The sequence below is a fragment of the Diplotaxodon limnothrissa genome, linkage group LG3 (genome assembly GCF_057381915.1).
Source record: "Diplotaxodon limnothrissa isolate DT_005_m linkage group LG3, D_limnothrissa_male_GT1.1, whole genome shotgun sequence".
NCBI classification, from domain to species: Eukaryota; Metazoa; Chordata; class Actinopteri; order Cichliformes; family Cichlidae; genus Diplotaxodon; species Diplotaxodon limnothrissa.
Genome location: NC_140598.1, coordinates 59,898,342 through 59,922,868, shown reverse-complemented (window position 1 = coordinate 59,922,868; position 24,527 = coordinate 59,898,342). Strand labels below are relative to the sequence as shown.

Sequence of the window (24,527 nt, the reverse complement as noted above, 5' to 3'; positions counted from 1 at the left end):
AACCTCATTCATCACTGACTCACTGTACACGCATCATATCAATAAACAATTCAGTTGGTAATATTACTGAGGAAATGCTTTTCTAATTCTCTGGATCTTTGACGAACAATGAGAAAGGGAAGACATGGCTGCAAAGAAAAAAAACAAAGACTTTTAGAGATTGTTGCAGTGAACGAAATGCACATTTGATAACATTAAGACAGGGTTCTTGGGCTCAGTCCACAGAGCTGCTACCGTATTTCATTACCACCACGAAAAGACTTGTTAAATGGTTTGGCATGCTCGTTCAGAACATGCTCATGTCAGTCCTTGATATGCCTAAGGACATCGGGCGACTGTGAGCAGGCATTTCGCAGGAATACTGTAATTTCTGTGCTTACATGCACAGGAATTACAGCATTCCTGCAGAGTGGGACTTCCCAACCCATTGTAATCTTTGACATCTTATTTTATCAGCAGATCGACCGTACAAATCAGCTCTTGTTTCTCCCCTGGGTGTAAAAAAATCAATTAACTGTCTGACTGTTACCCTGCTGTGTCTGCCTGCAGCATTCAAGGAAAAACTCTACTGATGGTGTTGGCACTGCACTGTCATACTGACCTGGCCAGCTGCTTCAGAAATCCTGGTCTCACAGGTGTCCCCTGCTCCTGCAGTACTATCTCAGGCTGCTTTTATTTAAAAAAGAGAAGAAAATATAGATAAATAACACACACCTGCTATAACTTGTTTTCACCACTTTTCCCATATGGTGATATAACCCCAAAAAGCATAAAAAACCCAAATACCCCCAAAACAAATCTAAAATGTTCAAGTATGTGAATTGACCAGGACAGAGCCACAAAAGGGCATAGGAAGAGATGCATTAACTAAGCCAGTATGAGGTTTTCAGTGGTCCATTCAACAGCCAACTTGTTATGTGCACTTTTTCAACTCTTGTTAACTCAAATATGTAACCAACCAATCACATTGCATCGCTCAATGGCTTTAGACGTGAAGACATGGTCCAGACAACCTGCTGAAGTTCAAGCTAAACATGTGGAACCTTAAAACAGATGGGTTATAGCAGCAGAAGACCCCACCAGGTACCACTCCTGTAAGCTAATAATGGGAAACTGAGGGTACAATTCATGAGGTCACCATAACTGGACAATTGAAGATTGGAAAAATGTTGTCTGGTCTGATGAGTCTGATTTCTGCAGCAAAATTCAACTTGGTCTGAATGTGGTGTAAAAACATAAAAGTATAGATCCCTCCAGCCTTATATGAATGGCTCAAGTTGGTGTTAGTGGTACACAATTGGTACTCTTTGGGTCTCGTAGTACTACTTTAGCATTATTTAAACGCCACAGCCTCTCTGAATTCTGTTGCTGACCACATCCATTGGTACACAACCACAGTGAGCCAATCGTCTGATGCCTACTCCCAGCATGATAACGCAACACGTCACAAAGCTCAAACCATCTCAACCTGGTTTCTTGAACATGACAATGAGTTCTTTGTACTCGTATGGCCTCCACAGTCACCAGATCAATCCAATAGAGTAGATTTGGGATCTGGCGGAACAGGAGACTTACATCACAGATGTTCAGCAAACAAATGTGTAGCAACTATGTGATGCTGTCATGTGAAAGACTCAGAGAAAAATCTCTGAGGAATCTTTCCAGCACCTTGTTGAATCTGTGTAATGAGAAATTAAGGTAGTTCTGAAGGCAAAAGCTGAGCCAAACTGATAGTAGCAAGGTTTACTGAACAGTAATAAGGTGACCAGCAAGTGCACATTTGGCTGTTTCGGTGAACAGAAACAGCCAAATGCGACCACAAAATTCTTTCAGTAAGTGAAGTCCTGGGTTATTCAAAGGAGCTTGCAAAGAAAAGTGTCTGGACTTCTTTAAGTTGCTTGAAGACGTTTCACCTCTCATCCTAGAAGCTTCTTCAGTTCTAAGGTCAAATGGTGGAGAGTCCCAGATTTAAACCTAGTGGGAGTATCGTCCCCAAAGAGGGACAAAAGGACCCCCTGATGATCCTCTAATCGCCTGAGCCAAGGTGTGAAACTGGGTGTGGGTCCCAATCAGCCAGAGTTTCGGGTGAGCTCATTGTGAAACCTGGCCCCACCTTATCATGCGAATTCCTGAGGTCAGATGGCCCAGGATGGGACTGGGCGTTAAGGCGTCTGGGGAGGGAACTCAAAACTGGATTATAGATGGCAGACAGTTGGTGTGGTAAACCACTGCCTCTGTTCAAAGATGGTCGCTCACAGTGGACATAGATGGCTTCTTTCACTCCTCTTTCAAACCATCTGTCCTCTTTGTCCAAAATGTGAACATTGGCATCCAATTTTTGAACAGAGAGGAGTGAAAGAAGCCATCTATGTCCACTGTGAGCGACCATCTTTGAACAGAGGCGGTGGTTTACCACACCAACTGTCTGCCATCTATAATCCAGTTTTGAGATCCCTCCCAAGACGCCTTAACGCCCACTCACATCCTGGGCCATCTGACCTCAGGAATTCGCATGATAAGGTGGGGCCAGGTTTCACAATGAACACACCCGAAACCCTGGCTGATTGGGACCCACACCCAGTTTCACACCTTGGCTCAGGCGATTAGAGGATCATCAGGGGGTCCTTTTGTCCCTCTGCGAGGGGATACTCCCACTAGGTTTAAATCTGGGACTCCCCACCATTTGACCTTAGAACTGAAGAAGCTTCTCGGATGAGAGGTGAAACGTCTTCAAGCAACTTAAAGAAGTCCAGACACTTTTCTTTGCAAGCTCCTTTGACTACGATGACCTGGATGACTGAGAACCTTCACAGACAAGTCCTGGGTTACTAAAACTACATGTAAAAAGCAAACTACGGCCTTAAAATAACCACAAATTTGCAGTCAACATTAGTTTAAATTGAAATTAATTTCATAAAAATGTTTGCCATCCTTCTCTTAAAGCTCGTATGTACATTAACATCATCAAGACCACAACGTTCGAACATAATTCTTTTTAAAGCTTGCAGACTTGTATCGACACTTCCTTCTCAGCGTTAAGACAATAATAACTCAAAGGGCTGACATAACAAGTTTAAATCATTTTTTCCACTTGAAACAAATGCTGAAGGGGAAAAAAAGGAACAGAAGCGAGAGGTGGAAAAAGACAGAGTGGACAAATGTAGAAACAGAGGATCAGGTTAGATGAAAGGGCATGAACGAGAAAGGAACGGAGAGAGGGGTAATTTTGGATTTTACTGCTAATTAAACCAAAGCACATCACCACTCTCTCACATGCACACAATTACAGAGTTCTGTGTCTGATGTAATGCTATTATTAACCTTAATGACACTAGTTATCCTACCTGTCTGCGCTAATGTTAGCCTCGGGCTGCAATAAAAACAAAGATGCTACAAGAGTGTGTGTGTCAGAGAGGAAATGAAAGGGTGTTACAAGACTGACATTAGAGTTTGAAGCGTTGGAATCGTAACTCTAAACAATGACTGACGCTTCAATTTTACACGGAAGAGTGTGAGAATCGATCAGAAGTTACGAGTAAAACGTCGAACTGGAAAGGATCACCTTGTCAACGTGTCCTGGATCTTCTTTGGTCTTTCCCTGAGAGTGCTCACTGACCAAGTCCAACTTGCTGTAATTTAGACACAGACAACTTTCAAGTATCTGAGGAACTTTATTATAAATACAAGAAGATCTGTCAGTCAGTTTTGGTTGCCTCGGCAATAATTGTCCTGATTTAAGTGTGTTGGTGTGATCGTTTAAGTGTGCGTTATGCTCGCTCGGCCACCACAGATCGATACCTTTGTCATCAAATGGAAAATGTTCGCCTTTGATTTTTTTATTTTAACAAGCAAATAGTGGCTCCACAGATTAAGGTGATACATTTGAGGATTCAAAATAGGATTTAAATCTAGCCCATCTATCAGCATTCAGTCCTTTGCGTATTTGCTTAGGATGTTGTTAAAAAGTCCAATTCCATGTCTACTTCAGTTTTTAGAAACAAGGCCTTACATAACCTTTAAATGCTTTTGCTATTATTCACAAACCGTAGTACGATCAGTGAATGCAAGTACCTGACCCAGTCCCTGAGGCAGAGGAACAAGCAATCAAAATTTCAACTGGCTTTACAGCTGCTTTGAGGTTCTTCTGATGAGCAGCTGTCTCACTACAGCAAACATCTCTGTCGTTGAGGCCTGGTCTTTTGAAATTTGTGTTCAGCTCACATGGAAGTGTGTAGATTACAGTGGGAGAAATGTAGTGGAAGTACTTTGCCATGTGAGCAAATAACTACACAATGCCAGTTGTGTATGAAATTTGCGCATAAGCTTCATCATTAACTGCTTCCTTATACTGGATCAAGTGTCTGCTTATCAAAATAGTACATGTCAAAAAAAAGCCAACCTTCCATGAAATATCCTTGTACATCTTTAGATCTAACATAATCTGCCATCCACACTATATTAGGTCAGTGAGCAAGTACAAAGAAACTCTACAAGCGCCCTTAAGGGCACTAAACTATTCATTTTTTCTTGTGACTAAGGAAACTTTCTGGTTCAGAAAGCTTCCGATTGGCCAGAAATCTTAAAAACAGCAGTGCTTATATGATTTGTGTGCAAAAAACAAGAACTTCTAAATCCAGATACATAGAGGCTTGAAAATAACCATCATTTAGAGTCAAGGCCCAGAAAAGAGAAAAGTGAACCAATGGTGGCTTGTGTTAAAAATACAATTGAGAGCCTAACTATAACTGATCCTGCTTCACAAGAAAACAGTAGAGATGTAATTCATTTTTATCAGGAAGTCCTAAAAACTCCCTCCTTCAGTTAATCCAAAATGCTGCAGCAAGAGTCCTGACAGGGACTAGAAAGAGAGAGCATATTTCTCCTGTTTTGGCTTCCCCTCATTGGCTTCCTGTTAAATCCAGAATTGAATTCAAAATCCTGCTCCTCACATACAAGGTCTTAAATAATTAGGCCCCATCTTATCTTAATGACCTTGTAGTACCATATCACCCTATTAGAGCACTTCGCTCTCGCTCTGCAGGCCTACTTGTTGTTCCTAGAGTATTTAAAAGTAGAATGGGAGGCAGAGCCTTCAGTTTTCAGGCCCCTCTTCTGTGGAACCAGCTTCCAGTTTGGATTCGGGAGACAGACACTATCTCTACTTTCAAGACTAGGCTTAAAAATCTCAGTGAAATTTTATTTCCTGTGAATTGGTTCTGAAGCTTGAGGCTGTGCCGTTTGCAGGGTGTGTGTGTGTTTCCTGAGTTTTAAAAAGGAGACACTTCTGTTTACATAAGTTAAAACAAACTAGATGGAACACGAGACCTTGTTTATGTGTGTGCACACATTTCAAATAATAATTTTCGCCCCACTGATCTGACTGTCAGAGTGATTGAGGTGGCGCCTCTTGCCTGTTTCATAACTGCAAGAACCACTGAAGCGTGCGTTTGTGTGTGTGAAACAAAGTGGTCGTCAAAATGAATGACTTAGTGATTTTATGAGCACAGTTTGATCCCTAAACTGTGCGTGTATAATACTTGTATGAACAAGTGTCCTCTTATTGTTCGCATCGTCTTATAACAGCAACATAAATGGACTCCGAAGGAGAACACAAAAATATGCACTGGCTTCTTTCCGAGAAAGTTTACCTATGTCAGTCACCTCAGTGACTCAGTCACCTTATTTCACCTGAAATAGAGTAAATCTAAACGAGGGTTAAGGCCCCCACTGGGTGACCCTTTGTCGAGCTCTGCGTGTACACAGAGCCAATACAGAAGCTACAAGATGTGCATTGGTGCAGTCCTCCAGATAGCCAAAAGTATGTCAGCTATGAGCCGATCCTATATAATAATAATCATCATAACAATAATAATTATAACGATTAAATAAAAAAGGAATACACCAGAAGACTAAAATATGTTAATCAATAGAAAAAAAGTGAGAAAAAGGGCGATAAAAGATGTCATCACATAAAAAGCAAGTCCTTAAAGGAACTGACTCTACAAGCTTTATGTCCTCTTCTAAGGCCCCAATTGAAAAAGGATGATGACCTTCAGACTGAAAACTTGACTTTGGAAAGGCTCCATCCGTGGATCTAACGCTGTGACTGGCTCAGATGAAGCAGAGGGCAGGTCCGGGCGTGCTTTAGAAGTTATTATTATCTTAAAATCAATTATAAAATGTACAGGGAGCAAACGGATTAATCCATGAAGTCAGGATTAGAACAATGTTATTCTGCAGTTTGCATTGGTTTTAAATCTAGAGCTGGATCTAATTTAGAGGAAGCAGAACTGGACAGCTTTTTGTTGTTGTTGTTGTGTTGGTCCGATTTAAATTGTCCAGTCAAATCTGTCCCCCTTTGGGTTCCAAAACAGCCCTGACCTGTCGAGGCACAGACTTCACCAGACCCGTGAAGGTGTGCTGTGGAATCTGACCATGCCACTTGCCCTAATGCTCTGTGGTCTAGTTCTGATCCTCACATGCCCATTGTTGGTACTTTCAGTAGTGGACAGGGGCCACCATGGACACCCTGACCAACACGCTCTCATCCCAACGTGGAACATACCGATGACTGTGACAAATTATCAGCATGTTTCTATTGGATTCAATTGACAACACAAAGCGTTTGATAAGGACACGGAAGGGTACCTTTCTCGTTACTATGTGACACCTAGGGGTGTGACACATCGTCGGTATGTTACACATTGAGATTAAAGCTCTGCCCTGACTGGTCTGTGGTTATGCAAACAAACTGTGATACTCTGTGTATTCTGACAACTGTCTATCAGAACCAATAATAACTTTTTCCCACAATCTGAGCTACAGTAGCCCGTCTGTTGGATCGTACCACACAGGCCAGCCTCCCCACGAACCTTGGCCATTCATGACCCTGTCTCTGTTTCACCACTGTTTCTTCTTTGGACCACTTTAATAGATACTGACCATTGCAGACGGAAACACCCTACAAGAGCAGCAGTTTTGGAGACGTTCTGACCCAGTAATCCAGCCATCACAGTTTGGTCCTTGTTAGACTCACTCAAATCGTTACGCTTTTTCATTTTTCCTGCTTCGAACATCAGCTTTGAAGATAAAACTCCATCTGCTATGTGCATCCGGGCTTCAGTGAGGCTCACCTTCTACGTCTATAGTTTGTTTACATGCTCAGTTGGCTCGCGCTCAAGTTTCTGCTGAAGAGCACCAATTTCTTCTTTTAACTCTCTTTTCAGTTTGCCTTTCAAAGTGCTTAGTTCGGTTTTTAGCTCTTGCGTAAGGTCTTTTATGTCTCTACCGATTGTAGCAAGCCAAACTCGGAGTGTCTCGTTGTGAACTTGGCGGTCCACTTCTTCTGTTGTGCCATCTTCGCTTTCCAAGACGATTCCAGGTTGTACCACAGCTTTGTATTGCTGCCGGTTCGTTTTTCTACTTCTTTGTTCATTCCCACCACCCATCATCTCACGTTTATTTGGCCTGTTAAAGTATGTGGTGGGTTTATTATGCCCAACTTAGGGGAGTAGCTAACTATGTGTCTGCTCTCTCGCCACCTTCAACTAGCTCACCATTTCACTTCAAACCAAGTGCAACTTCTGCTGTTTTCCATTAGCATAAAACTTGTCACAAGAGAACCAGGTGAGTGTTGAAGATATGCAATTTTTACATTTTCAAAGACAATTTTAAATGTTACAAATGGAGCAAATGCAGTTTGTGAGAGATGTATGTAGAGAGAGAACACTCACCCAGTCACTGCCACCCTGTTTTCGGCCTCCGTGTCATTGATTAAGTCCTTTAGTATGGCCTCCTCTAGTGGTGAATCTCTCTTTAACTGAGGCTCAGGAATGGAAGGGATGTGCTGCCTTACATCATTCTCCTACAGAAAGACGCTTCAATGACTTCCCAGCTCGACTGTACTGTTGTATTACCTGATTGCACTCTATTATATTATAAGGAAAACATCATACAACCTTTCATCTAGTCACTGATTTTAACTTTAAACTATGTGTTCAGAGCAGAACTTTTCGGCACTAACCACAGCAACATATATTTCTTTGTTTAATAGTTTGAATATAAAATGTAAACATTCTCTCGTGTACTCTTGTGAGTAACATAATAATCCACTCACCTCCACTGATTGAGATCCTGAAAGAACACAAATAAACTGACATGAGATATCATCATCCCTGAACACTATCCTTGATCATTGTTCTCATTTCCCAAGATTTTCTCTCTTTGATTCCTTCCCTTATTTCCTCGTGTCTTAAAGATGAGTTATAAAGAAGGCAGGTGTAAACCAACAGGGAAAGAATTTTTTTGTTTTGGAGCCATAATTTTAAATGAAAACAGTTAATATTAGGTATTGCACAATATAGCTGTGTTATGATGTATTGTTATATTTTATGGGCCATTTGACATATTTTATCTGTCAGATGAAGTGGAGTCATCCTTAAGAGATGGACAGAGGAGAAGCAACAAGGTGGCATAAAATAAAGAATAGAAAACTGATAAACCTCTATAAAGTATTCGTCCATGCCTCTGCTTGCATCTTGCTTTTGATGACACAAAAAGATAAATAAGGGTGACGAATTAAATCTCTCTTCCCAGATTCTGTCCTTAAAACATAATTTAAAAAAAAAAAAAAAAGGTGAAAGTCAGTTTAGTTGAAGCTTCCTTTACTTTATAGTGTGTTATGTTAGTACGTCAGCTTTAAAGCTGCAAGATATCCAGCAGACGTGCAGCTGCCCTCACCGTTCTGCATGTTTTTCTCCAGGTAGAGGATAAGAGTGAAAGGGTAGATGCTCAGATTCATCTCATCATGTTTGCACACACTCTCCCACTGTTTCTTATCTGACAGCTACAGTTAACAAAATACACCAGGCGGGAGCTACCATTCACATTTTGACTTCTGTGATCCTTATTACATACCTATGGACTGTATTATATCAGTTTAGTAGCATAGGTAGAGAAATAATGGGTCAAATTGAGGGATGAAAGGCGCTTAAACGCAGAGATGATGCAGAGGTGAAGGATACAAGGAAAGATGATGTAATGGGTGGAGGAGAAGGGCTGAAGGTCATCCAGGTTGCCAAGAACGGTTCTAATAATTTCCTTAAAACAGAGAAGAAGAGGCACAAACATGAAAAGAGGATCTAAAAAAGAACAGTGTGTGAAAGAACACATGGGTGCTGAGAAGGATCCACAATTACCTCTAATTCCTGATTGAAGGCGACTTCTCCCATAACATCCTGTTGGCTGTTGAGACACACCCATTTGATGCTCACATAAAGTTTCTCTCTTAAAGAAGTTGTCAACTTATTACAAAAGCAGTAAGGTTAAATATAATATCTATCGTGTCACTAAAGGCTTTTTATCAACCTGGCCATCCTGCTTGGAATTCCCATACGAACTGTGCTATTTAAACCATTTCAGCATGAATAGTTTTCGATGACTGCAAGCTTCTTTGCAACCCACCTCCACCCCCTCTGTTACCACTGAGGTTCTGCTGCTGCTGCTGCTTTGATAGAGTATGGGTGGACACCAGAGCAGAGCCATACTGTACGACCAAATATGACACACTGTGGTGAGAATATTTTGATTAAAGTTGTCCTGACAGAAATAGAAACGGTTAAGTGCTGCAGGGCTTTAAATGTGTAAAAAAAACATGTATGTTGTATTTTAAATAACAGAAAATAGCTTTAAGGCAGAATCAAGGATCACTCAGACTTTTATTATGGGGCATTATCCTGGAATATAGACATACAGCTCCAGTGAGATATGTTTCTCTTTTGCTGATCAAAATAACTGCCAGGAATCATATATCGTGATATATAACAGAAACCCTTATAAAGAGTGGCATTAAAAGCACGGAAATCATCAAAGCTTGAAGCACAGCTGTTTCCCCAACTGATTTGGGGATTGAAAACATTTTACAGTGCTTTAAAGAACTTAGACTATCAAAGGAAAAGGGATGTCCCACGTGGCAAGAAGAAAAAAGGTAGGTGCAACCTGAATCCTTACTTTCTCTGCAGCGCGTGTACTGATTTGAAGCTGTGCTGCAGGTTTGCTCTGCTTTGAAGACATACACGTGGAAGTGGAATCGTCTCAGGCTTAGACACAGTTAAAGTATTTCATAGCTGAAAATGCTAGTAAAGCTCATTCTGGTTTGGAGAAAGACTACTAAGAAACGAGCAAACAAGAAAGTCTTCACTAGCACACAATTAGGATTCGACTGTTACCATGTTTATTTCTGCTTTTTTATGTGGGGATGTGACGTTGGTTCATTCTCTATACTGAAGAGAGGCAAAATGCACTAATCACAAAAATCACAGGAACACTTTGAAAACACATCAGATCTCAAACAAAGCCTTGTTTAGTAGAAGACTAAAGAGACGCTCGGTTTAAAGGCGCTTAGCATTACAGTTGTCTCTCACTGTGACTACGATGCTTGATAACTATACTGATATTGACTGAGTCGTGTATTAGGAATGAAAGCATGCAGAATTTCCTGAAAATGAAAATTATCAACCTAGAGAGTAACTGAACTCGAAAAACTCTGAAAATGGGCCGAAATTTCATTGGAGCAACTCAAAATGGTACCCAGTAATTTGCATGGCCCCTACGTGCTTGTATGCAAGCCCGAGAATGTCGGGGCATCCTGGAGGAGTCTCGCTACCTGTGAAACTTTTGTAGAGTCCAGGTATCAACTCATGCTATCAGCAGTGACAGTGATACTAGCCAGATGCAAAACTAGTTAAAAAAAATAGTGACAAACGATCAGGAGGGGAAAAATGTCAGTGACGTCCACCCTCTAACACCGTTGCTGTGTTGGGGGTTGTCTTATTGTCGCCCAGTTGTTGTGAACCTTTAGTTAATTCCATTAACACTGCAGCAGCTGAAACTAATTAACAACCCCATCTGCTGTTTAACTGACCACATCAATATTGCTGAAGTTTAGCTAATATTAAGCTATACTCTGATTAAAAAGCCTTCCTTTCATTTTTCTGAGCTGTACACATATAAACTAGAGCCTGAGTACGAAACACTGTGTATAACACTGCCTTGCCTGTAGCTGGAGCCTCCTCTGATCGTGAACTTGTAGATGAAACTCCCTGCTTTAAAGAATCGAGTTTCTGGGAGAGGAAATGAGAAGGCCTGCAACGGCATAGTCGACCTAAATGAGCTTAGGAAATAAAATGAGAAAATTAGCCAATTCATGTATTCATTGTTATAGTGAGGATTCAATAGGAAATACAGCAGGGAGAAAATGTTCAGATAGCTATACAGGGCAGATTTCACATGCAGTACTGTCCTTACATATGTTAGAAAAACAAAATTTCTTTCTCGCTTTAGTTTTTTTTTAATTACCGTATTGTCTAATGCTTAAAATTGCGACCTCGAATTCGCTACCTCGTTCACTGGGTTATCTCCGACCTCAAGCAGACCGTGAACAGTTAAATCTGTATCCGTCAATCAAACGTCTGATTCGTCTCGAGATTTGCTGAGCAGGATATATTCCCGCCTTCCGGCCGCTCGGGCTGCTGTGATTCGTTGGATCCCTCACGTCTTCTTCCAATCCACAGTGTCAGAGCAGGTGTCACTATGGTGACGGCGAAAACCGACCCAACTGTCACGTGACTGTCAGCTGACCACATATGGTAGCTAGTAGTAGGAAACTGTGCTCATGCTGGAAGTTACCTTTGCTTTATAACTTGTTAGTAATTTCTTTGAGAGGACACTGCCAGTGTATGCACCGCCTTTCCTAAAGAAGTCACTTGAGGTGAAAAAAAGGTGGGGTGGAAATATTTTTCACGTAAAATTGTTTATATATTAGAGTATACCGTCCCCTTCCTGCATTGTAATGTCCACGTGTCTGCCTACAGAAATTATTAAAAGTGCTCTTCAAGTGTCATAGTCTTCATACACTGTGACCAGCTAAATTAGTGATGTTAGTTTACATCTTCGTGTTGCTTGCCTTTCTTATTTTGCGTTAGAGAAGCACCAAAAAGTCTCTAGTGGAACAAGATAAAATCTGTATTGTTACCAAGTTTAAGGAAGTGCTTTCAAGCAATTTTCCAGTGATGTAACACACAAAATGGGGCAAAGGGCAGCAGAAAACCAGCTAAACTCACTTTCTCTATCCGTCTTTGATAGAGCTTGGCAAACCAGTTATTCCTAACAGGGTGCAAAGTAAAGAAGGGCCTTGCAGTCCAGGATGTCGTCCACCACCACCTCCTCTGTTACCCTGAATACTGGGGTTCAAATGCCCCTCCTGGGGTTGGGGACTTACAAGTTGCACGGCTCTGAAGAAGTGTATCGCGCCGTGGATGCCGCCCTGGCTGCGGGTTACCGGGCCTTTGATAGTGCAGCCGTCTACCGGAATGAAGCCGACATGGGCCGATCCCTGAGGGAGCTCCTGCACAAGCATGGCTTGACCAGACAGGATGTGTTCATAACCAGGTGATGCACAGGCTTCTAAAGCATAAGTTGACACATGATTTCTAAGAGAACACATTGGGGCTTCTAAAGCTGACTTGAGGTGTTGCGCTGCTCATTCAGATCCCTGTTTCTCTTCCTGTGTTTCAGTAAGCTGGGCCCTAAGGATCAGGGTGAGCGGGCTATGGAAGGTGCCCTTCACAGCCTGTCTCAGCTGGACTTGGGTTACATTGACCTCTATTTGATTCACTGGCCTGGCACGCAGGGTCTAGCAGTGGCTGATCAGAGCAACCCAGGTAGACTCCACTTTTTTTTTTTCCAGGTGTTTCGAGTGATCTATATTTCATTGCTGCACTAACTGCACAAAACCCATTCAAGCTGTCTTCTCTCATTCCTCCACTGCAACATAGCAGGCATTGAGTAACGGCAGAGATGAGGTCCTAATAAATATTTGATCCCAGGAAACCGAGCTCAGAGTTGGGCCACGCTGGAGGAGCTGCATGGCCAGGGGAAGCTGAAGGCCATTGGAGTGTCCAACTATACAGTGGCTCACATGAGAGAACTAATGCAGAGCTGCAAAGTCCCCCCTGCAGTTCTACAGGTACAGTGCAGGAGTTTGAATGGAGGACAGTGAAAGACATTAGCAGCTGTTTGAAATCTCACGTTTTTTTTTTGTGTTCTTCAGGTAGAGTTTCACCCACGTCTGTGCCAAGCAGAGCTGAAGAGTGTTTGTGAGGAGTATGGAGTCTGTTTCCAAGCATATTCCTCCTTAGGCCAAGGAGATCTGGTTACTGACCCTGTGGTCCTGGAGGTGGCAAAGCAGTGCCAACGCACCCCCGCACAAGTGAGCCCACTCGCTCTGCTATCTTGGGTATACCTTTGTTTTTATTGCAAACATTTTAAGGTTCTTCTGTCCCTCTCCTCAGGTGCTGCTGCGGTGGGCGGTGCAGCAGGGTGTCGCTGTGCTCCCAAAGTCATCAAACGCAGACCGAATACAGGAGAACGCCAGACTTTTTGACTTTACACTGAGCGACGCAGACATGGACAGACTGTCAGCTTTGGACTGTGGACAGAAGTACTGCTGGGATCCGTCAGGGGTCGCCTGAAACACCAGCTTGTGTCCTCCATGATGCCTTTTTGTCTTCAGTTTTACAGTGGTAGTTGTTTTGTTTTGTTTTTTTTTTTGGGGGGGGGGGGTTGGGTTGTTTTTTTTTAAAGCTGTTACAAGTTTTGTGTCGACACTTTGTTAATTTCAAGACAAAAATACAGCATATTGTGGTATGAACTCTAAATCTATGGAACGTCACCCATCACATGACTTTATTGTCAACCATAAGCCATGTCTTAGTGAGAACCTTTCCCTTTGTTATTGGATAACGAAAACTTTTACATATCTGTCAGTTTAACTGTTGCTCCTTATTCTTCATAATCTCTTGCCTTTCCTTTGCCTAATATCTTTGACTAACCAGAAATCTCCATTGAACATAACTCAAAGGTCTTCTAAACCTGTGTAAAGACAATTAAAAGAACAAAATACCTTTTAAAAGCTCTCTTAAAATTATTTATTTAGACCAGAGTTTTCACAGTTGTAGAGAAAATACATTTACAAGTCATTAAAACTGAAAAAGAAACCAAAATAAGAAAAAAAAAGTAATATTAAATTTTTATTTTCTCCACACACACATCTCCAGATTCAAGTAATACTAAGGATGGTTGCAAAAAATCCAGGTGCCCAGGCAGGTTTGGGGTGTGTTCACTGTCACGGATGTTTAAAGTCAAAAAGAGTTGCCAAACTCCACATCAGCCATTTTATAGTGTACGCGTGTGTCACTTAAAAATCTCATGACAGTAAATGCACCGGGACATTTTTGTGCTTTCTGTTTTTCCTCTGAGTGTAACTTGTGAAAGCGAGCAGTGAAGTTTAAGGCTGTAATTGGGTAAACAGACGAGGCTGGCTATGCGGCGTCACAGGTCACAGCATATTCAAGGCAGTTCTTTGCAACATTAAATTCATTTAAATTCCATCTGATCTTTATTTTCAGCAGAGTAAAGCTTTATAATCTGACCCAGAGTTCTCAAAACTGTGTGTGCACTCCCTGCAATTAGATAACATGGGTCTAACGTGTTAAAATGCAAAATGCTATTTCTTGCTTAAACACTCGTGTCTCTAGAAATCTGATATCAGAAAACTCCTCATCCCTTTTTTATAATGGGAAGTAGTTTAAATTTGACAAATGACCAGTCAAGACACATGTGACCAAAAGGATGGTAGAACAGGATGAGTGTCAGGTAAAGTTGCCACCGTTTGATTGTCTGGAATTCTCTGATTAAAAACCAAGCTATATATATTTATATACGCATATATATATTTTTGAATTTGAAAACCATATAAATGCCTGCACACCCGAGCACTTCACAACTCAACGCTACAAGTCGAGAGGAAGGAAGAATAAGACAACTTGAACAAACCCACTATCATTTTCAGCAATCACGTATTTATAAACAAGCCACAAGTAGCCCACTCATGTTTACCGAGCTGCACAGAAATGCTGATCTTTGCCCTTAGTTAGAATTTCCATAAAGCATATATATTATGCGCCTTACGTGCCTAAAAAACACCAGCAAAGCTGGCATCAGATCAGCACTTCTAAAGCTAAGGCATGAGAGTTTATGAGCCCATTTTAATCACATCCCCTTACAGGTCAAAGTGATCAACTCACATTTAAACTGATTAAAAACAAAATAAACAACAAAAAACATCAGGATGTGATTTCTCCTGAAAATCCTTCAAGCAAAAAGCAAGTGGAAATCCCTCATTTTTAATGTGACTGGACTCTGTATTCACCCATGCACCGAGAGCTCAGCACGCAACATTTATCACAACAGCCATGGATTGTACACTGCCTATTGCTGGGTTAGCCGAGCTTAACAGCACGGTAACCTCGTTAATAAAATCTGGCTAAACCATCTTACTCACCCCCTCCCCACCCTTTACCATTTCATAAAATGTTAAAATATTTACACATAAAAATTTCAATTGTTTGTTTATGCTCGTCCAAGGCTTTAAAAACATATTCATATTGGATTGTGCCTTACTGTTTAACGCCCTCAGCTATTATCCCTGAAGTTTTACAAAAAAAGATATTACTTCTGCATCAGAGATTGTCCTTGTAAAAGATTTTTCCTTTTTTTTTTGGGATAAATTTGTGATATAAAGCAGATGATAGTTGAGTACAGTTGTTTAAGAAGAGGCCTAAACCGAATGCCAAAAAGAAAGAAAGAAAAAAGTACTGTCTCCTGTTGCTGGCAGATCGTTTTGGCACAATATGAGCGTGCAAGTCAAACACGAACAGCTTCTGGAGATTTCCTCATGAAAATGAGGAAAGCAGGAAGGAAAAAAAAATCTAACAGCATTCAATTTGGCCTTCAGTAGTCAGGTGTTATTCCTCTCTCCATACACAGCACACCGTGCAATGTCAATGTGAGAGACAACTGTAATGCTAAGCGTCTTTAAACCGAGCGTCTCTTCTACGACTAAACAAGGCTTTGTTTGTGTGTTTAGAAGAGATTATAGCCCCTCTCTCGGCCCATCTTTTTATCCGTTTTGCAGGATTCCGGCAGCAGTTCCTCCTCATCACTGCCTTTCAATTCCACAGTGGACTTCCCAATAACATTGTTTACACCACACTCAACACGAGTACAAAAGTTCTATTTAAAGGTAGTTAACAATGACATAAAATGGCATGACTATGATGGGATTCACTGAACATGTACTTTTTTGCTTTTTACTGCACGTCCCACTCTTTTTGATCGAGCCAAATCCTCTTCAGTCTTGTTCTGATCTTAAATATTGTCTCTCGGCTACAGTTTCCCCAATCCGCTCCTCCGGACCTTGTATCCTTGTCCTCTCAGTGCTTACTCAGTGCGTTGGTTGTGGTTTTCAAGATGGTTGTTCTCTCCTTCAGTCTCTTGGTGACTAAAGAGATAGCTCCACCAGGTTTTAGAGTGGTGCAGCTTCTTGACCTTCATCTCCTGCACAGTGAAAGAGGAACAATGTCAAGTTAGCAACCTATCATCACCATCTTTTTTCCCCCAAAAAACTAATTTAAGCCTTGACTCACTCCCATTCTTACCCCTTTATCTAGTAAGCTGTCAAACTCGTCACTCATTCGTCGAAGCTGCCTGCCGTACTTCTTGGCAGCCCACAGAGCAGGGGGAGCTGACTTTGACCTTCGCCTGAATGGGTCTCCCTCTGTGGGAGTACAGACCTCATCCTCCCCTCTAGCCATGAGCTCCTCATCCCTGGCAATTGAGGAAGTGTGGGACTCTGAGTTCACCCTGAGCCTTCCAGCAGCTAAATGGAAAAAGGAAAAGTGAGATGGGTTCAGAGTGTTTTAATGTAAGGCAGATAGAAAGGAGGAAATAAAGAGTAATGTAGGAATAGAGGAATTTAAATCATTAGTTGTCTCTGCGACCAGCGACTGTTATTGTACACTGTTATTTTGGCTCTTTTCAGCTGCACGGTAAAAAAAGAGCCAAAACATCCTCCTATAGTGCTTTGAATGAAGCAATTCAAAATGCAAAACAGGTTAGCTTACAACGCAACCTCATTTTAATGTCCCACCCCAGAATGCATCTCAAGAAAAATAAGGAGAAAGGATATATTCTAAACTTCTCTACAGATACAGCCAAGAAATGGCTAAATAAAGGGGTGGGGGGGATCTCATCTAGAGCAGGCTGTGGTAACGTATGCTGCAATATATGTTTTGCCATCAGAACTTCTGCTCAGTTAATCCACAACATACAACAAGGTGCAACATCCAGGGCTGAACAGTAAAGCCAGTGCACAAGTCCCAACAGCTTGCCCTCTTAAAGTACAGTTAAAAAAAATAAATACTGCAGCTATAAACATGTTTACAACCATATACAAAAAAAAACAGTGTTTTAATCTGTTCGCATAATTGCACCCCTCATGCCAAGTGCGTGCCACTGGTTGGGTTGTACTAAAAGACACAAACAAACCAATCAGCTTTTCAGCAAGTGTGTTTTAAGTCTATTTTTTGTTTGCTTACCAAAATTAATATCATACTGTAATAAGGACATCCCTTGCTTCCCCCCCAGTTCTACCTCGTGATTCAAACTGTACATAACAGAAAGAGGAAGCCACAGCGATGTCACCCTCTGGTTTGTGGGAGATCGCCTGAAAGCCTCAAGCATTGTGGCCTTGGCTGTTGTTTTGGAAACCGGGTGCAAAGTGACCACATCTGAACGCGTGAGCTGGGGAGTTATCACTAATCCACAAATCTAATTATGCACAATTTTAAGTGTTGATATGGTCCAAAGGGGTTGGCTATTCCACCGTATATCAGACAATTTATTTTGTGTTCCTACCTGTCGTTTTGGTTACAGGAAGGGAAAGCGTCTGGGGCTTGCTTTCTTGAGCTTGTCCTGCTGACTGTTGGTTTTCTCCTTCCCCTACCTCCTCTGATGCCTCTGAATCACTGTCTGAATTTTTGAAGTTTGCAGCCATCCTGACATCTGGAGAGATAGGGTGGTGTTGGAAATATGAACGACAAAAACGGTTAAAGAAATGACAGTGTGTCCTTAAGTGCATGCACATAACAGATCAATATTGTTATGACCGCAGCAGGTTAATACTGGCGTTGCTCTGCCTTTGACCTTTCAAGCAGATATAGAAAAAAACCCCACAATGATAAATTGATTATTTTTTTAAATTTACATCTTATTCTAACAGAAGACTGCACTGCAAAAAGTTGCTATATTGCAAGTGTGCAATTTTATTGTCATATAACACATTACCCAATTATGTGTAAATATACCTAAGACTCGTAAAATGGGATAATTCATTGTATCGATGGAACAGCCACAGAGCACACCCAGCGGGCTATATCTTTCTTTTTAATGCCTCTGATACTGGCCGGTCCAAAGGTATTTCACTTTAACTACCCACAAGATACCAGACTTGTTTTGACAACACGGGCCTGTATTTGGTGTTATTAATAAGGATTTGATACTTGACTGTTGCTAAATTAACCAATACACCTTCTTCTTCGGTAAACACACTCTCTCGCTTGTTTTGTTGTTGACTGAAGAGGACAAAAGAAAGTTCCTTAAGGGCGGAAGCTGCTCCGGCCAACCTTAGCTAGCAGCGTTTGTAAGGAAATGACTCCACAAAAAACGACTCCTTACCCGAATCTTTATCGTGTGAGCCTCAAAAGTGCGAGTGTGTCTTTAGTTTGCTTCATACGGTCGCAGCTGTTGTTGTCCGCCTCTTGTCTTTTTACTCTACTGCACACTTTAGCTCCGCGCTCACCCAATCGCCGCGCGTCACTGCACCGCAGCGGCGCGCTGACGTCACTGTTGCGAGCTAGGACTGGGCTGTGCCTTTGTTTGTCTCACCGGCTTACCGTAATATGCAGCGTAGATGCGCAGTACCAATTAACTCCAAGAGCCGCCGCATTTTTTTTAACTGCTGGATTTCTAGTAAAATTGCATAATAAAACTTTATATTTAAGAGTCCCGCTTTTACAATCCCACACAATAAATAATACCGAGGTTGCATAAAAAATGCTCTTAAATTAAAAGTACTGCAATTTTACAGTTAGTCTTTATTTGTTTTTTGTTTTGTTTTTTTATTTAGTTTAATAGGAAAAAATATGCTGCACTCACAAAATATACATTTATTAGTGTGTCATTACATCTCCTAACAAACTAATGCCTTCTTATGAACTTAGAATTATGCCAATGAAAATACTTTTTTTTTCATTCAAACCTTTATTTAAACAACAGTACAATACAAAATAGAATTAAACAGTACCACATTAATGGTGTTGTACTTACAAAAAAAAAAAAGATTGCATAACATAGACAAACAAATAAATGAACAATATTCAGAACCTACGATATAAACACGCGAGGGGGAAAAGTAACTGATCAAACCAAAGAATAAAGTGATTGAAAGATCTTTATTTTTTCACAAACACCCATAGTTTTTATAGCTTTTGGGTTAGTGGAGTTGTACAAGTTCAAAGGAGAATACATAAAAAGAGGGATGTCTTCCTAAACATTTGGACTTGTGAATATGAAATGTAGCCATTAAAATTAACAAGTTAGTCATATATCTGTTATCAATGTTGAATTGTCTTTGGTTTTTGTGTAGACCAAATAAAACATATTTCCAAAACAGTACCAATCCTTTAAATACATTTTCTGAGATAAAAACATAAGCTCTGCCAAAAATCTTGCACAAGGTTACAAAACCAAAAAAGATGCATAGTAGAGTCCTTGGAAGTTTTACAAAAGCTACAGCTTGTATCAATGTCTAATTTGAATTTGCTTTGAAGATAATCTTTAGATGGATAAATTCTGTGTATTAATTTATAAGAAATATCTTTAATTTTGTTGGTAATTAAAAACTGATTAGGGAGTCTCCAAACTTCCCAATATTGTTGTCAGTAATTATCATCAGCAGATTAAACATGTGACCCTCCCATCTCCAGACAGCTGGCTAAATGACAACAGCAACTGGATATAAGCTAATATGCCAGCTAATGTTAGTTTTGAGTGTCCTAAAAAGAAAAAAGACCCTTTTCCTATGATAAAAAGTTTTCTTACATTCTTATGTCTCATGAGAGTTTATTAGCTAAATGTCTGAGTCTTACAATGTTAGATCCGCTTAAAAGAAAGTTTCACTAATGCCAGCGAGCATCAGCTAAAAGCGTAAAAGCAGACAGAAAGGTTCAGGATATCCTCAATAACTCACCTCAGCATCACTGTCACTGGACAGAAGTGAGTTTCACTGACCCACAGTTTCACTGTGGATCTGACTTTTATGGCCTTAAAGTGTGGCCTTACCTTTACTAAATTGCTCCACTCCAGGTCTACAAGTCAGGTTTTTAGGTCTTCAGACAGGGGCCTCTTATGATTCCACGTACCCATGTGAAGGTAAGGATGACTTTGCTAAACCAAAGTACCAAAACTTTGGAACATCTAGAGTTTCTTTATTTGCACTGCACTGCTTGGGAACTTGAAACATCAGCTTGCTCCACAGATTTTATATATATTCAATGGAATCAGGTTAGGGAACTCCATGATCTTAATGTGCTTCTTCTTTAGCCACTAAGAACCTTCACAGACATCTTTAGCCACTCCTTTGTTGCTTTGGCGGTATGCTTTTGGTCACTGTCATGCCAGAAGACTCATCCATGGCCCTTCTTCAGTATTCTGGCTGAAGGAAAAAGGTTCTTGGGCAAGATTTTATGGTACGTGCCCCCATCCACTGGCCCCTCAATGCAGTGAAGTCGTCCTGTCCCCTTAGCAGAAAAAATGCCTTAAATCATAATATTTCCACCTCCATGCTTGACTGTAGGGATGGTGTTCTTCAGGTAATACTCAGCATTTCAGCTTCTTCAAACATGGCAGGTCGAGCTAAAACGTAAGACAGGCCTGTACTTTGCGGGTGCTGCAAAATTTCAGTTATGAATTCAATTATGGTATATGTGTTACCAGTGGTGACTGTAGTCCCAACTGCATTCAGATCATTAATAAGCTCCTCCCATGTAGTTTTGGGCTAATCAAACACCTTTCTCATAATCACTGTCACCCCATGATCTAAGATCCAAGATTTTTGGATCACGGAGCTCCAAACTGAGGGTGACTGATCTTTCCATTTCCAAATAATCGGTCTGGAAGAGAGGTTGCAACAGAAGAAACTGATTCTGTGGACAGACATAAGTTTATATAATGAGTTGAGATTGGGAGTATCTGTAAATGGCTGAGTTAACAGAGTTGTTGTGTCGGAGCCAGAATTCGGGCTCGGTTATAGGGGATCAAATACTCATTTTAAGTCAATGACATGCAAATAAATTTATAACTTTTATGTAATGTAATGTTTTTTTCTAGATTTTTTTGTTGATATTCTGTCTCTTTCTATTAAAATGAAACTAATACAAACATTTGAGACTGTTTAATTTAAGTGAGCATTTAAGTGAACAAACATGCTAATTCAGCAGTGGATTAAACATTTACTGTATCTGATTAATATGACTATAAATACAATACAAACTTTGCCTTATAAAGAGCAGGTAGAAGTAACTCCATAGTCATTTAAATTACATTTATGATGAAAAATGCTCTTTTCTTTTCTCCTTCCTGAAATGAAGTGCAGGGAGGACTGACAGCAATTTGTTGCTATTCCCTGTGAGAGCACCAGGTGGGGAGGCAGGACTACAAACTGAGCTGCAACTTAAGTCAAGAAAGTAATGGGCATAAACTGTTGTTATCCTACGTGTAACTACAGCTCCAGAGGGAGTTCCTGCATATCTATGGCTTCAGCAATAATGCGTCTGTCAGAGAACTGATAATGTGAAAGCCTGGCCTCGAGCAAACCTGTATATGGCTCAATGTCCCATGTGGATTGCACTTCATCATCATCAACACAGAAAAGTCAACCATGTAATTATTAACCTTTAACTTGTTTTAAAAAATGTAACGCTGCCTCTAGTCCTCATCTCCACCTTTACATCATTCTTCTCTTTCCATCTTTCCATCAGTCTGTTTTTGCAGAGTCAGTAAATGACACCCGAACAGGAGGAACAAACTGTTTCTGTGGACACTGTGATGTGATTTGAAGCGATGTGATGCAGCATTCTCTGATTCAGTGTATCCAAATGGAGCTAATGTGAGTTTACAAGTTTAGACAAACATCCAAAGCCTTTCATACACTAATGGATCGTCTCAGAAAAGAAATTATTAAATAATCTGTTCTTTTTCACTTCTTTTGACCTCTATTTTGGGATGGATTTCATAGAAATTATACAAGGGACTTTGGGTTGGATTTGGAAAGCTATACAGTTAATATCTGCTTTAATCTGTGTGTGTGTGTGTGTGTGTGTGTGTGTACTCCCCTTAAAACTGCCATCCATGACAGTGTGTGAGTGTCAAAGCTCTTACGCACTCTGTATGATCAGGATAATTTTCACACGCAAGCATGGAAGCTCAGAAAGTGTGCGTTTGTGCATGAGTCTGCTGGATTTGAGCTTTATCCGAAGGAGCTATACAATTAGCATCCATTTATATCTCCCTGTACCAACCTCACCCTGCCTCCCTGCCCCTCATCTGCTAGTTATTTTGGGAAATGGAGGCGTATGCACTCCCACACTGTCTCCAAACCACCACTCAGTGTGTTTCAGTGCACCCATCTGTGTGTGTGTGTATGTGTGTGTTTGTGGTTGTGTCCAAGCAGATCCCAAAATGTTCCTTTCAATTTAATGCCCCGACACAGCCTGTCTACCGGCACCACCACAGCTGCACTCTGTCCTTTCGAATATTTTCCTGCCTTTGCAGACCCAAGTTCAGTCAGTTAGCTCTGTGCTGGTGGCGAAGAAGGAGTTTTTGAATACCTGAGTGAGAAAGAGAAGAAAAGAAAGGTGATATGAAAGAAAAGGACAATTTGGTTACCCAGTTCTGAAAAAAATATTAGAAATGCAGTGTGTACCCGCTACTTTGAAATGCAGCGATACAGACAAAGAAAGTGAAAAAGCAACAGATGAACAGATCAAAAGTAAAAGCAGTCCAAGGGATTTGAGAGATGTCTGAGAGTGCAGAGGAAGAGGTAAGGTAACGGAGGAGCTGAAAAGGTGACATCGTCTGACGGAATAAAAATGAGCTGGAGAGACAGAAATTCAAGGATGGCACATGTGAAAGAGACAGGAACACAGAGAGAGAGCAAACTTAACCTACATCAGAGTGAATCCACTCCTGCAGCCTGCTGCTTCGACTCGAGCCCTTTCATCACTGCTCTCGGTACATGCTCATTATATACGGACCGCTCCCTTGCTGTAGTACCAAGTCACTCTGTGATCACAAAGCTGGCATTTAGCAGCTTTCTAATTTGATCCACCCCGCCCTTGTTTAGCTTGCTGGTCTTATGAACCAGCTCTTCCTAAGGTCTTAAAGCCTGGGAATATATAAATGGGTAAAAACGTCTTTTTCTGTGGTGCAGAAAAATATCAAAACATATCAAATCGATCCCATCTGATAACAAACAAACAAGTAATAGCCTGACAGAGGAAAGCAGTGTGCTTTGATCATTTATAGCAATCAATGTTTGGACCAAAAGTGGTCCATATCTGCAGTTATTGTTGGTTCGCGATGACTCAGCTCAGCCTCAGGTCCACCCTATATGTATAGCTATGTAGTGGCATTTGGGCCACATCTGGGCCACAAAACACTGCTGTGTTCTTGTCTAGCCTGGTGACTTTTGGGCCACATGCACTCCACATAACATTTGCCAGAGCTGTAACTGAGACAAACATGTCACAATGAGCCCACACAGGGCCCAAATGTGTCAGCTCTGGACTGGGATGATTTGCACCACTTTCATATCTGTAGCCAGTTTGCAGAGTTTAATATAAATAATGAAAATAAAGAAGACGGCTAACCTAGCTCTGTCTAGAATCAAAAAATACACCTACCAGAATCAAAAATATCGCTAAATGGTATCTTCATTTACTATTTAGAAATAAAAGTGTAACTTGGTGACTTTGGTGAAGATATATAATTCAACACAAAGCCACTTGTGAAACTGGAACATGACATTTTACACTTTTGTTATTTTTTGGTGGTTTAAAAACCAGTATTCATTTATAATAGCAAAAAGTTGAGTTGCTGTAATGTGAAATTACCAGAGTAGTGATTTCCCGTAGGGCTGGGCGATATATCGAGTTTTTTAAAAATATCGATATATTTTTATACGAGATATAAGATGTGATCATATCCTTTATATCGATGTAGTCTATGTTACGTTATAATTAGAGTTGTGGAGCCACAAGTTCGCCTCTCTTTCGTCCACTTTTGTCTCTACGCAACGTTACTCCACAACTCCCCCTCCTCCCCCATCGCTTCACCTGCAGGCAACGACAAGATGGACACGGCAAATCTCCGTTAACGAGTTACTGCGCATCGCCCCGTGCGTGGGGCTGGACGGCGTCAACGTGTTAACGAGCTAACCACGCTAACGCCGTGCAGCCCAGAGGGACTGCACAGCCTAGAATCCTTTCATTCTCTCATAAGTTGACAGCGCG

At 41.0% G+C, this 24,527-nt stretch overlaps 3 protein-coding genes across 4 annotated transcripts; 1 reads left to right on the top strand and 2 right to left on the bottom strand.

Moving 5' to 3' along the window:
* Nucleotides 1-82: 82 nt before the first annotated feature.
* majin (membrane anchored junction protein) lies at nucleotides 83-11,154 on the bottom strand. Of its 2 annotated transcripts, none has more exons than XM_085351013.1 (9): nucleotides 11,044-11,154; nucleotides 9,198-9,236; nucleotides 9,024-9,099; nucleotides 8,740-8,838; nucleotides 8,117-8,133; nucleotides 7,734-7,864; nucleotides 3,563-3,629; nucleotides 602-666; nucleotides 83-128 (listed from the first exon to the last, which is right to left on the bottom strand). In XM_085351013.1, the coding sequence occupies exons 1-9, from the start codon at nucleotides 11,152-11,154 to the stop codon at nucleotides 83-85; spliced, it is 651 nt and encodes a 216-aa protein (XP_085207139.1). The 2 variants fall into 2 exon arrangements, with proteins under 2 accessions (XP_085207139.1, XP_085207138.1); XM_085351012.1 differs by having other exon boundaries at nucleotides 602-669; nucleotides 9,198-9,243; nucleotides 11,054-11,154.
* A 1,004-nt stretch (nucleotides 11,155-12,158) lies between these two features.
* LOC146636715 (uncharacterized) lies at nucleotides 12,159-13,529 on the top strand. Its single transcript, XM_085351011.1, has 5 exons — nucleotides 12,159-12,447; nucleotides 12,574-12,719; nucleotides 12,885-13,024; nucleotides 13,109-13,267; nucleotides 13,350-13,529. The coding sequence occupies exons 1-5, from the start codon at nucleotides 12,203-12,205 to the stop codon at nucleotides 13,527-13,529; spliced, it is 870 nt and encodes a 289-aa protein (XP_085207137.1). The 5' UTR covers nucleotides 12,159-12,202.
* A 571-nt stretch (nucleotides 13,530-14,100) lies between these two features.
* Nucleotides 14,101-18,774, bottom strand: badb (BCL2 associated agonist of cell death b). Its single transcript, XM_085351010.1, has 4 exons — nucleotides 18,634-18,774; nucleotides 17,815-17,961; nucleotides 16,557-16,777; nucleotides 14,101-16,455 (listed from the first exon to the last, which is right to left on the bottom strand). Exons 2-4 carry the CDS (start codon nucleotides 17,951-17,953, stop codon nucleotides 16,339-16,341), a joined length of 477 nt encoding a protein of 158 aa, XP_085207136.1. The 5' UTR covers nucleotides 17,954-17,961; nucleotides 18,634-18,774; the 3' UTR covers nucleotides 14,101-16,338.
* Nucleotides 18,775-24,527: the final 5,753 nt, after the last annotated feature.